The sequence below is a fragment of the Euprymna scolopes genome, chromosome 15, assembly GCF_053919585.1.
Source record: "Euprymna scolopes isolate OS-2025 chromosome 15, ASM5391958v1, whole genome shotgun sequence".
NCBI classification, from domain to species: Eukaryota; Metazoa; Mollusca; class Cephalopoda; order Sepiida; family Sepiolidae; genus Euprymna; species Euprymna scolopes.
Window position 1 is genome coordinate 37,841,329 of NC_136496.1, and position 15,014 is coordinate 37,856,342.

At 31.9% G+C, this 15,014-nt stretch overlaps 1 protein-coding gene across 6 annotated transcripts in view; it reads left to right on the forward strand.

Annotated features, from left to right (window-relative positions):
• LOC145293786 (sorting nexin-14-like) overlaps nt 1-15,014 on the forward strand; it is a 1,078,299-nt gene that overhangs the window by 320,137 nt on the left and 743,148 nt on the right. For all 6 annotated transcript variants that reach the window (XM_080140331.1, XM_080140332.1, XM_080140333.1 and 3 more), the window contains one exon: nt 8,811-8,884. In XM_080140331.1, coding sequence (XP_079996457.1) covers nt 8,811-8,884 — 74 coding nt within the window. The remainder of the gene's footprint in view (nt 1-8,810; nt 8,885-15,014) is intronic.

Genomic DNA, 15,014 nt, shown 5'->3' on the forward strand with positions numbered 1-15,014 from the left:
TTGAAAGTCAACACCAAAGTGTACCTGGATGTACTATGAGTATGGTGATCCCCTGGTGCAATCAGGTGGCTGCTGGCAGACCCTGGGTGTGGCAGTAGGACTCTGTGCCGGCCCACAAGTCCAAAGAGACCTGGGTTTGGCTTCAGCAGGATGCTACGATTTTGTACCTTTTTCTCACTGGCTTAAACCTACTGGACTACTCTGTTTGGCCATACGTCGAGAACATCACCAACATTACCTCCCACAGCACTAAACCCAGCCTGATCGCCGGCACTTGTGGAAAAGGCATGTTCCTAGTTCCAGCCCGTATCAGGATGGTGATTGAGGCTGAAGACAGCTACATTGAATAGATCTCAGCTCAACTACATAATCAAGTTACCTGAATTGATTTTTTCAATAAAAGTTTTAAAATAAAGTTGGGGCTGTTTTCTTTAGGGTGACAATTTTATCGTTCCACCATATTTCTCTCTCTCTCTCTCTATATATATATATATATATATATATATATATATATAATAGCAGAAGTACCCGTCGTTGACTGGGTTCAAAAACGGCCTACAGAAAATGGACTGTCATTGATGAAAGTATGATAGGTTATGAAAAGGAGGGGGTTCTAAAGAGATAGGTTTGACTACTCAAAAATGTTACCCTAAGCAAAATATGATGAAAGTAAAGATAATTTTTGTGAAAATATATTTTTTTATATCAACTTTGTTTCCATTTGTAGCCAAGAGTGACCAACAAAATGATGTTTCCTTACAAAGAGAAAATGTTATATATATAATAATATAAATATACAAGAAATAAATGTTACCATAGTCAATAAAAGTTACTTTTATGGTAGAAAAGTTCATTGGTTTGTATTTTTAAGTAGTTTGTAAAAAAAATTTTTTTTTTTTTTTTTTTTTTTTTTTAATTCACGAACCGGTTTAAAAAATAATCAAAATGGCAGCGACTTTGAACTGGAGAGCCCCGTTTTCAATTTGAAGGAGGATCACCTGAGCATTCTGTGTTAACAATTTAAGAATAAACATATTTTAATGTTTTCCGTTATTTTGTGCTTGAGGAATATTCGATTATGGCATGTGTAATTTATATAAAAATTAATTTAAGTAGTTATCGCCTCAAATTTCGCTTTAATTTCGGTTCGCTGAAATTATTTCAAGTAAAGAGCATTAAAAACTATTTCAAAACAACAAAAAAATATGAACTGAACTTTTATTGACTATGGTAACATTTATTTCTTGTATATTTATTTTTTCGGGTAGTTGTTTGTTGGCTTTTCTGTTAAACACTCTTACTAAATAATATCGATGAAATATCAAAAAACAAAGAAACAAAAACAGTTTTGAAAAATAATGATGCTTTACTTACTTTAGTAAAATAATCCGAAACAGCAAAATGGGATATTAAAAAAGTAAACACATAATTACTTTAGTTTTTTAAAGCAAAGAATCGATATAAATATGAATAAGAAGAAAATGGCGCCCTTTTCAAGCAGAACAGCTTTGTTTCAGTTTTACAGTATTGAATGGTGTAGTATTGCGCCATCGGATTCAGGGTTGTACTATTGTAATGTAAAGAACACGCAGAAAGGGTTGTAATCAACTGAATTCCTTCTAGTACACTGACAAAAAAAGCTTAAACAGATATAAAAATAAAAAGGTTTTGTAAATGTTTTTAAAAAGACACGTAATCACGTGAGCAGGATTTTTTCCTTCTTTTGACACGATAACAAGTAACGTTCTTATATTTTATTATTTTTCTATTTATCTATTTTCGAAAGAGTGCCACGTGCAAGTGGAGAAGGAAAAAAACAGAGTCATGCAAAATTTGTGTCGAGAATTGTCTAAAGTTCCAACATTGTTTTTGGCTTTCACTTTAATAAGAACGTGAATTTATGAGGTACAATATGATTCAACTCAAAAAAATAAATAAAAGCTAACGTGAATTAAGATTAAAGTTAAGGTGTTATTGTGGACCTTCACCCCTTTTAAAAAATCTTGTTAAATTTTGTGACATATTTGCATTCTATGGAGGTCAGGCGCGGATGAACACTCAATAATTTTATTATACCAAATTTCTTCAAACTGAAACATAATTATCAAAGTATACTTATGCAAATAGATATGAAAAGTCTTTGTTAAAGTTTGTGCCATATTTCCATGGAGTACAGGCGCGAACGCAGACCCCACAATTTTATTATACCATCCCTATTTAAGTTGAAACATACTTATCAAAGTATTCTTATGTACATCTATATCAAAAACCCTTGTAAACGTTTTTTTTTTTTCATTTTTTATTTCCATACTTTGGGGGCCAGGCACGAACGCAGACCCCAAATTTTTATAAACCACAATTCTGCCAGATCAAACATACCCATTCCTGATCCTCGATACATCTTCTATCATTATATGTAATCAGTTTTTTAAAATTGTCAACCATATAGGAGCCTATTCATGACCACACACACACACACACACACACACACGTTCAGCTTTAGATTATAGAAGATATATATATATAATTTGAGGTTGCTATTTTTCAAAGGTAGGGTAACCAGTGAAATATAACGAGGTTAATACAAGAGTGTTCAATACGGAAGTAGAGCAAGTTACATTTTCAATTTTTCTTTACATAAGCAGTAATTTGTTGCTACACAGTCATGAGCATGTTTCGGTCTTCTAGTGTTTAGCAACTAGAGACCTCTTCAGGCAACAACGCTTATATTCAAAGTAAGGAAAAACGAAAAACAATTTTTGGCAAAAAAAAAAAGAAAAAGAAAAAAATCTTCTTTTGCCGAGATTTTCGTTTTTCATTAAGAATTCCGTTTTCGAAAATAAGCGTTGTTGTCTGAAGAGGTTTCTATTTACTAAATACTAGAAGACTGAAACATGTCCGTGACTGAGTAGCAACAAATTACTGCTTATGTAAAGACAAATTGAAAATATATATACCAAGTAGCAAGTTTCTATGATAAATATAATCGAAGTCATCACAAGAAGTGTGACTTTCACCTTGTCTGTGATCCGGACCATGACATTTACTTAGATATTTGGTTATGATTGGTAATTCAATGTATATGTTAGGCTGTACATCAGCAAAATTAGTGACAAACTCAAGCAAAAATATAAAATATATCAAATCAGACATCAATTAGTAAATATTCTACAAATGTCAGTTTCTTCAGAGTATTTAAAGGGTTTTATTGAATATATGGACACAATCCTTCAAATATTTCAGATTTGCATAAAATTCATGGACAATACGTAGTAAAGTAAGATTTCATGAATTTTAATTTCTTAATAACTCTTAAACCCAAGACGACTTTTAGAATAAAAATGATGGAATTGATTTTGTCTAAAATTAGAATGAGGATTCCAGATATAAGATTTAGTTTCATTATATTTTAAATTTAATGTTCATTATGGGACATGTGTTGCAAACTGTTCCATTTGTGAAATTAATTTTACCCGTCCTGTGACGAGTAGTGTGTGTGTGTGTATATATGTATATATATATATATATATATATATATATATACTAGCATGAGTGCCCGGCGTTGCCCGGGTATTTGGAGATGTATGTTGAGCAAAAAAAAAAAAGTGGTCAATTTTTTTTAACTTTGACCCCTATTATGACCCCTTAAAATTTATTGTTTTGTGCTCAAATTAAGTTAGATCTATGTCCAATGAACCTATATCTAAAATTTCAAGTGTTTAGACTGAAAATTGTCGGAGGAGTTTGGTAGAGTTCTCAAAAGTCAAATCGTTGAACTTTGACCCATTAATCGCCTAATTTCTGGCCGAAAACCGATCACATCGATTTTCCCAAATTTCGAGTCTGTAGACTTAAAATTGACAGAGTTATTGCGTAGGGAAATGTACACACACAAACACACAGATGGACAGATACACAGACACTTTCACTTATATAACTACTTCGTTTACTCACATAAATTAATATATGAAAGTATAAATTTATGCGTAAACTTTAAGTATTTACCTCAACAGTGCTCAATATGTATGTAGAGCTAAGTAGTAAGTTATAAAATATATATGGCGATTAAGCTACACAGAATATTCCGCGTTTCATCTATGCTAGGATTCCTCAGGCTTAGGAATCCTAGTGTGGATGAAACGTGGAGTATTCTGTGTAACTTAATCGCCATATATATTTTATAATCCCAGCAGGGATGAAACGCGGAATATTCTGTGTAGCTTAATCACCATATATATTTTATAATCCCAGCGTGGATGAAACGCGGAATATTCTGTGTAGCTTAATCACCATATATATTTTATAATCCCAGCGTGGATGAAATGCGGAATATTCTGTGTAGCTTAATCACCATATATATTTTATAATCCCAGCGTGGATGAAACGCAGAATATTCTGTGTAGCTTAATCACCATATATATTTTATAATCCCAGTGTGGATGAAACGTGGAATATTCTGTGTAGCTTAATCACCATATATATTTTATAATCCCAGCGTGGATGAAACGTGAAATATTCTGTGTAGCTTAATCGCAATATATATTTTATAATCCCAGCGTGGATGAAATGCGGAATATTCTGTTTAGCTTAATCGCCATATATATTTTATAGCTTACTATATATATATATATATATATATATATATATATATATATATAGTATGTGTGTGTGAGAGAGAGAGAAAGTTTAAAGCTTAATAATATTCTTCTGAGCAAATTATTGATGTGTTTTTTCCTGTTGATATTTTCCATGAACACAATGCTCTCTGCTTAATAATTTTGTCCTGGCATTTTGACTTTAGCTTTCAATAAATGCACTTAATGAATCCATTGTTGCGCTATTCTTTTTCTTGTGCTTCACATCATCAGATGAAAGTCCATTCATCATGGATGAACACTTGAACCGTTTCTTATCCATTCGCCTCCTTTACTTTTTTTATTAGCTGTTGTTCATATTTTTCTCAAGTGTTTCCTTCTAGTTGAATATTTTATCCATTTCAGCTTTTATTTTTCCCTACTTTTCTGTCTTCATTGTAGAATGAGCCATGAGCATTTCATCGTGAAACATGACTTTTTCTAATATCATACCTCTGCAGAAATCGAGTTTTCTTTTATTTTTTTCAGCCAAAGTCTTAAGTCTTAACATCATATACCACCCAAAGCTACACTGTATTATCAAACGCATAAAATGAGAATCCTTCTTTTAAATCTATTTTCAAACAAGGTCAAATGGTCTTAATGCAAGGAAGATAACTCGTACTAACCTTTGTGAGAATTATATTCAGTACTGATAATTATTTTGGTATCTCTTCATTTTCATAACTGTTAGATAACTGTTTTCCTTATGTATTTTTAAAATATTTCTTTTAAAATGTATGCTTTTATTGATGACTCTAATGTCTTTGAAAATCTTATTTTTAGTGCATAAAATTAAAGCACAGTGTCTTTCCAGTCATATTGTCAAGTTTGATAAGAATCTCTTCAAACATTATGGACATTTAACAAAAATTAACCATTTTCTGACAATTTTTCATCAGACTGAAACTATGGATTAAGAAAATTTTCAACAAAATGCTAAGAGTTAAATAATAGAATAATCAAAAAAATTAAATAAAGAATTTTATTTTAGAGTTGGTTTTGATGTTTTAAAGTTAACAATTTTTTTATGATTGGATGTATGGTTACATTGTTTTGAAGATATGCTAGCAGGAACCTCCAGCGTTGCCCGGTCATAAAATATGCTTAAATATATTTTATTTCATACAGATTTCATATTTATTATTATAGGGTCAATTATTTCATATTATATTTTACCTAACAAATTTCCAAATTCAAAAGTTCTTCTTCAAATTTTCTTCAGAAAATTGGTACCGTGAAAGGTTTTCAGGAATATTAAAAACAAACTATTTCTAGCATAGAGTGTTTAGAGCAACTTCTACAATATTTTGTAATAACACGGACGTCAAACGATAGGAAAACGATCTATACTATTATGGCATGCATTCTTCACAATTGTCTGATCTATTCCCTGCTGCTTACTTTATTCCAGTTCATTTGGCTCGATGGTTTAGTGGCCTCCATCATTGGAATACATCTTCCTATTCCAGTAGTTTCTTTCCAAGAACTACAGGTTTGTGGAACTCTCTTCCTGCTGACTGTTTTCCTTCTATCTATAACTTGGTCATTTCAATACTAGAGATTAATAAGTGTGTCCTGTCTTTGTGATAATTATATTTTGTTCTTGTTGGCTCCTTGAATCAAGTGGCTTCACACTTTGTCTGGAGCGATTCTCGTAAAAAGTCCCTCTTTTAAACAACAGCGAAAGGTATTTATGTTATCTACACTATTGGGAGTAGATTGGTGAAAATGAGGACGATAAAAGATGAAGGAAACAATAATGCGGTAAGAAAGTTTTTTTTGATGAATACATCTTCAATGAAGATAGCTTTGTTCAGTTGTCGGAAGAAGAGAGATGTCTTTCTTTGGTGTCAGTAAGCTCTCTGGCTGACTGCTGTCTAAAATTCTCACAGGGGCTAAAGTAGTCCTTTAAGGGACGGTTGAAATTAATATGTTCTGGAAGATGATTGATCATCATATGACTAAATCACCTCACAGAGACTGCTCTCTGCAATTAAATAAATGTTTGTGTTTTATCACTGCATACAAAGTATGCAAATGTGTTGCAAAAGTTTGCAATCTGAGTATCACACCAGAATGTTACCTGATGTTTTCAGATCAGGCTGTCTGGAGATACTGGTCTCCTGACCTAAAATGCACCAAACATTGATGTTATTTTTTTTCCTTCGTTTTGAAAAACTCAATCATATCTTGCAAATCAAAACTAACAATAAACCCCCCAAATACAATGGCTAAATATTTGAAGATATAAAGAACTTGAAGCATATATATATATATATATATATATATATAGGATTGATATGTAGTTTGCTTGAAGCATTGTGTGGGATAGGTATGTAAAAGAGATTTAGAAGGCTGTCACAATGTGAGGAATGAATTATAGTCGCTGTTGGTAAGAGGAGAGACGAGAACAAGTGGCGATTTACAAATCAATAAGTACATATATATATATATATATATTTTTTTTATATTATTTTTTATTTTTTTATATATATATATTTATTCAGTTGTATGGTAAAATGTCTTGTATTCATGCGACGTATTCCATTATTAATTTCGGAAAAATTTTCCCTTTTCAAATGGTGTGCGTAACAGGTCGATTCAAAGCACTTCATCCAGCATGTTTTGAATCGACCTGTTATGCACACCATTTGAAAATGGAAAAATTTTCCGAAATTAATAATGGAATACGTCGCATGAATACAAGTAAGACATTTTACCATACAACTGAATAAATATATATATAAAAAAATAAAAAATAATATATATATATATATATATATATATATGTACTTATTGATTTGTAAATCGCCACTTGTTCTCGTCTCCTCTTACCAACAGCGACTATAATTCATTCCTCGCATTGTGACAGCCTTCTAAATCTCTTTTACATATATATAGTAATTTATAAAATATATATGGCGATTAAGCTACACTGAATATTCGGCGTTTCATCCACTCAGGCTTATGCGTAAGCCTGAGGAATCCTAGAGTGGATGAAACACCGAATATTCAGTGTAGCTTAATCGCATTATATATTTTATAAATTACTAACTAGCTCTACCTATGTATTGAGCACTTTTGAAGTAAATACTTAAAGTTTATGCATAAATCTATATTTCGTATATTGATTTTATGTGAGTAAATGAAGTAGTTATATATATATATATATATATATATATATATATATATATATAAACTTCCAACATTACTGGATTCAGCATTAAACGATTCGATATGTCAGAAAATCAAACGTTACATTTTTGTTATTAAAACAAAACAAAAAATATTTTTGTATAAATAAATCCATTGTTATTTGATATTTTGTAATTTTTTATATAAGTATTGATCATTTGGATTATTCAGACTTGTTGTTTTCGTGTTCTTTGCTATTCTCATAACGCTTTGTTGATGTAACCTCTGACTTTCGTCAAGTGAGTAAAATACCAAAACATAATTTTAAAAACAGTCTATTAAAAAAAAAAAATCGTTTAATCACGAAATTAAATCCAACACTATGTATTTCGTTGTCTGTCTAAATAAGACAGCCGTTTTAGACTTTTATTAATATTTTTAATATTTGAAAAAATAAAAGAAAAAATAATTACTTTGTGATCCTATCAAACTTGAAAGAAATTTGAAGTTGTTGAAAGAGAGTAGAAAGTAGACCTTCGGTTTACTTCCGGGCAGACTTGTAACTGACTTCCCTTATTTTGTCTTTTAGTCCTCACATTCCATGCATGATGTTTCTGACACAGAAGAAAGAATTGCTTTTTTCTGGGTCAGGATCTGTCTAACACTTGCTGTTGGCTAATTTTTGACTTTGAAGAAGTATTTTGTTTTTGTTTCTTTTTTTAGCTTCTTACATCAAATGGCTTTATCTCTTGTCTAGAACGATTGTATTTGAACAAAAATAGCAACCAATCTAAACATAAGTAAATAATTGAATTTAAAGAACTTAAAGCTAAAAATTTTTTTTTTAAACATTACTAAATTTATAATAAACTACCAAACGACACCAAGGTATTAACAGTCCTAATCTTACAGATACTCCTTGTTTCATTGTTTTTCTTTTTAGTAAAAATAGAAAATACAGGTATGTATTTTTCTTGCTCTTATGTTCTTTATAAGAAATTCTTGGAATTATAACAAATTGGTCATTCTTTATTACAGACCACAAAAGAAGAAAGAATTTGGTTTCTCCACTTTTGGGAGTAAACTTAAAGAAGTCTTTAAGAGTTCACCTCGTAAGTACAAATATTTCTTTTTCTTATAGTAAACTAGCAGGGGTGCCCGGCGTTGCTCGGGTGTTTGGAGGTGTATGCTGTGCAAAAAAAGCAAAAAAACCAAAAAAATGGTTAATTTTTTAAAACTTTGACCCCTATTATGACCCCTTAAAATTTATAGTTTCGGGCTCAAATCACTTTATTAAGTTAGATCCAGATTCAAGGAACCTATATCTAAAATTTCAAGTGTCTAGACCCAAAATTGTCGGAGGAGTTTGGTAGAGTTCTTAAAGGTCAAATCGTTGAAATTTGACCCCTTAACAGCCAAATTTCTGGCTGACACCCGTCACATCGATTTTCCCAAATCTCAGTACCCGGTATTTCAAATTTCGAGTCTATAGACTAAAAATTGACAGAGTTATTGCGTAAGGAAATGTACACAGACACACACACACAGACACACAGACAGACAGACAGATACGTTCACTTTTATAGATATATAGATTATGAACAGAGTGAAACGAGTTAACCAACAGTTTATTCATAACTACTTATTTTCACGCCTTTATGGATTATCATAAATAATATACAATATATCTCTATCTATATATATATCTATATTATTTTTTTTTTCCACTGCGAGAAATGTGACCCTAGGGTCGGAAAGTGGGATTTAAAAATCAGCTCTCCAGAGAAGGAGCACTGTGACCCTGCAAAAGACGCCTGTGCAGTCCCAGTTAGCATTCCCTGGCACAGGCGCCTTAGGCGATTAGCAGTAAACTCTTGCTCAAAGAGAGAAGGTAAAGCCTTGGAGAGTGGACCTCCTAGAACTGCACAGAACCAGCAACATACCACAATTAATGGAAGCAGGTTATTACAGGAATGCTTTAATCTCTGTTGATTTTGAGGCTGAGGGAAAATTTTCCATGGCTGTTTATATATATGTTGATGCAAAGGATTCATTTGTTATGTTTATTAATTTTTGTGAAGATTGATTGTTTATATCATTTGGATTACTGTTCTCATCTTGAGTGCTATTCTCACAACGTTTCCTCTGATGTAACCCCAAGCCTTTTTCAGGTTCATCTTGTTAAACATCTTGCACTAAAGATCATTGGTGTAATGGATAAAGCACTAGGTAACATTTAGTTGTAAATGGCACTCTACTGGAGGTTGGCAGTTCAGTCCTCAGTGGGAGCAATATAAGAATACAATTGCAAATTACTTAAGATTTCTATCCAGACAAGCAACATGGAACCTGATCAGGACTAAAATAGATGACCATTTTGAAATACTAAATGCTGTATCTGCTCTCCGCTTATGTTGGCATTGTTGTCATCCTTGCCACTGGATTCAAACAGTCATGATTCAGGAGAGGGGTGGCCGGGGTTTGCACAACTCTTACTTCACAATTGCATGTGCAGTCATCCTCACAGAGGATATCCATTGTTCTCAAGACCGAACAAAGAGAAACAGTTCTGCAATAGTATGTTCCATGCATGGAAAGTCCTTGCAAGTAAGCTCACTTCCATCTTTATTAATTGTATGCAATTAGTAACTGTTGTAAACCAGTAAGGGTCAAGAAGAAAGACACAACTCTGTATAAAATATATATTGCATAGAAAAGCAAATACAAGAAATGGTTATACTGTAAAATAGCATGGACGCATGTATGCAAGTGCCTGTGAAATGACATCACCGGTAGGAAATCACATTAGAGATGAAAATAACGTTCAAGATCATGTTAGAGGAGTTAATGATGCTTGAGAAAACAATGAGAAAATAAATGTTATTGTTAAAAAGAAAAAAAAAAACTGAGGCTACAATGTGTTGGTTTCCGGACACCGTTACAGTACATCAGTTTGACTGCCAAGTGTGCATTACTTGTGCACGACATTGAGAGGTAAACATATTCTGGTTTTTATAGTAAGTGAAAGGGTTCATTGTTATCTGTAAGGTGAGCAGCACAACAGTAACCCAATAAACTGAAAAATTAGTGCAATCTTTGTATTCTTTATTGCTGCTCAAAAGATCAAAACACGAAAGCACCAAAGCACAAACTAATGTTTTCCAACAAAAGGAGGTGAATTAGTTCCTTTTGAGATAAACTGTATATAAAATGGAATTGTTTCCCTAATTCCGAACATCTCCATAATTAATGACAATTTAGTGAGTAAAACTTTCCATTTGATCTAAGCTAGTATAAAAGGTGAAGTTATTTAATTAATCAGCCTTTACAACTCATTACATGCAAGTATTCTCTGTAGAACTTTAATGGCTTCTAAGAACCAAAGGTTGAAGACTATTGTGTTCAAAGCAACGAGTAGATCACCATTACTGAATGGTGCTCTTATCGAAATTAGTCTCAATCTAATTGTTCTCATCAATGATTGTCTCCCTTGGTAATAAAGGACCAATTAGCTGTGACATATTTCTCCTTCTGATCTGTCGTAATAATCATCAAATTGTATTAAAGTTTACCATGCGTATCGTGTGCATGTAAATTGCCTCTTTAGAAACGAATGATCTTTCTGAAATTAATTTGGGTTACATTGACATTAAGAACAAGAGCCTGTTTACATGTTGAACTTCACAGGAACTCTTAAATTCATTACTGATATTATTATTTTTCAGATTAGGATTAGCTACTTATATTATTTGGATTCTTTGGACTACTGTTCTCATCTTGTATGTAATTTTTACGTTTTCGTCATTGCAACCTCCAACTTTCTTCAGGTATATCCTGTTGAACTCGGAATTTGGATGGAACCCTTTATTTACTTCACAATGGTAGCATGCTCTTATTTCATCAGCCATGACTGTCACGTTTATAATTACACACTAAGACAATTTCATGCTCGTGTGTACATTATTACCTGATACCTTTATTTGAAAAGATAGAATCGTCTAATCACGGAAAATTTATATAATTGTAGAATATTTAGCTAACAATTATGTTTAAGGTAAAAAGGAAGAGTTTTTTTTTTCAAATGATTTTGTGGCAAAAAATAACTAATTAAACTGGTTAATACTTCTGTTTTATTTAGAAGAAAATATATAGTTGACAATCATATTTTTACAGTAAACTGAAAGAACATTTATGATTTTATATATATATTGTTACGCTTTTCAATAAACAAAGAGATATATTCGTTCGTATTTATTTAAAGAAAATTTCACTGACAATGGTAATTATATTTACTATTTTATACATATATTGTTATATTTTCTATAAATACAGAGATATATGCATTCTTATTTATTGAAAGAATATTACACAAACAATGGTAATTATATCTATGGAAGAAGAAAAGGACAATTTTTGCTTAAAATTATTAAAGCTTACATAAATGCATTATTTAAAACGAAATATTGTCATTAAAATAAATTATGAAAATGTCAAACATAGAATTTCGATAGGATTCATTAGTTAATTATTATTGAGTATAATGATCATCTAATTGCAATGGAGATTTTATGTCTGTAATCAAAATTACATTATATTTATCATGATACATCTAATATGAGGATATATGGCATAATCATGTTGACACATTGGTTTTCATTAAATCACCAAAGTTAAGCAATGTGGAGCTTAGCCAGTTTTAGATGGGTAACCATTTGGGGATTACAAATGCTGAAAGAGGGCATTGACACCTCCCTGCAAGAATAGCAAAAATCTAATGTCATTTTAATCGTACAACAGAATATAATTTTGGAATAATTCATTTTTAATTGTACAACAGAATATAATTTTGGAACAATTCATTTTTAATTGTAAAGTCTGAATCTTTCTTACCCCAATAATATCAGATTAATCATGAGTTAACATCTTTGCTGATCACATGATCTTATTTTAGAAGATGAGTTAATGGTTAACAACATGTACTAACAATCTGGGTGTGGCAAGTTCGAATCCATCATATTCCACTGAAACCCTTTCATTTTGGATGTTGGGCCTTCCTGGAAGTAGCCAATGTCTTTCTAGAAAGAATTATAGCTAGAAAGATACAGGATAAAACAATTGCCAACAAAAGAATCATCTGATTCGTATATGATTTCATTTTTTTAATGTGGGTGAAAGGTGATAACGTACGTACGGACATGAAATGCTTATATAGATAAATGAAGAATATAACCTTGGATTTTCGATGGGGTTTCGTGATTGAAAATGTTTGTTTGAAACAAGTAGGTTTAGAAACGTGTTGGTTCCTTTCATCATTTTATTTCTGTGACAAAGTCTTATCGGCTTAATTCACATTGACTTCTTTGATTTATAAGCATGAAAGGACGATACTGAGGGCAATTTGAAAAAAAAAATAAAGCTTTTCTTTCCTTATTGGATGCTGCAAAACAAAGAAAAAAAAGGTGATTATCTCATCTTCATTTGTAATTTTTTTTAAGATATCTGTCTTCTGATTGATGAGAGTCGTGTGTAGTTTAGCTTTGTCTCCTGTTGCATTTATCTTGCGTTGAAATACAAGAGTTTTGGACATGACGTAATAACATGTTGCTAAGCATGAGAAAAATGTGAAGGAATGGAAAACGGCATACTCCTCACTGTCGCATTAGAGAATGTAAGTGAATTAAAGAGTCTGACGCAATGAGAAACAGCTGGCAAAGATTTGGAATTGCTGCAATTATCACCCTGGTGTCTAAAAGTTGATATAAATGTCGCAGGTGTATAAAAAGAATAGACATCTTTGATTTGAGTGAAAATTAAAAAAAAAAAAAAGACTAAGTCAATTTAATTGATGCATATTTCATTTTTTCGTATTTTCTTTGTTATATATCAATTTATGATTGAGAAACTTGCATAATATTAGCTATTTTTACCTATGTTATATATTTTTTTTGTCTGTCTGTTCCACGTTTTCTCGGAAACTTCTGGGATGATCTGACTGAAATTTTGTATGCAACTTTGTTATAAGGTGCTGTGAACTAAGTATTATGGTGTCCTTTCAGTGCACAGTTAAGGATAATAGGGAATACTCACCACAATACCACATTTACTCTAGAAGTTTTCTCAGAAAATACTAAGCTAATCTGGCTGAAATTTTGTATTGACCTTTATGATAAGGTGCAGCAAACTAAATATTTACACATATAACAGATAGGGATTAGTATTTTATACAAAAACGAACTCAAATTAAACCATATTCAACCATCAATTTGACATAAAGCACTCATTCTAAATCAACAAGCTATAACTTTTGTCCGTCTTATGAAGCTTAAAAGTTTAGTTATTTATATTATTATATTGCTTGTTATTTTTACAACAACTAAAAATTATTTGATAAATTTATCTAGTTATGACGAAACAAGAACAATCTATTCGCATGAATTAAACAAGAATGGACCACCTGTAACTGAACAGAACCTTACCTCAGCCTGCCAGCAACACGGTCACTGTCTGACAGATTCTTGAGGACGAATGTAACAGAGCCGCTGATGCATATTTAGTAGCAGCTATATGACATATGTAAATGACCTTGCCAGTGTGTGAGCTTGCGTCACAGTGGGAAAAAGAGAAGGAAAAGAAAAGTGGAGAGAAAAAAAGGACACAGGTGGGTAGCAAGAATTGGAAAAGCATGTGTGGCAACAGCAAGAAAACATGTGGGTGACCAGAGGATTTTGCAGCATGAGTCAGTGCGAAAGGAACTTTTAAAGCAAAATGCAATCTGAACGTTGAACAAAACAAAAAAAAAATGTTCGGACGACTGTGTGTGTGGTGAGCAGCACAAAGAAAAAGAAAGATAAAAAAGGCCTGTCCGGTGTGACAAAAAAGCAAGGCATGCCGGCGTGACATGGATGTGTGGCTACGTGTTGGCATGAGAGACTTTTAAAGCACATGTTTGATACAGCAGAGTTTTGTCAACTACATGGCGAACTAAGAGACTTTTAAAACAAGATGCAATACATTGTCTCGTTGTTTCACAAGTACTATTAATAAATGCCTATTTTTTTCAACTAAAATAAAAAGGCCGAATTCCTCTTTTTTTTTTTTGTGACTGTCTGTACAAGCAACGTGTTAATCTGTTAACTTGTAACAACTACGTTAAACAACTCCCTGATTGATATGAACAAAATTAAATTGATTCAACTACTCATGTAATATCATTTTTCACTGTTCACTCAATCATCAAATCTG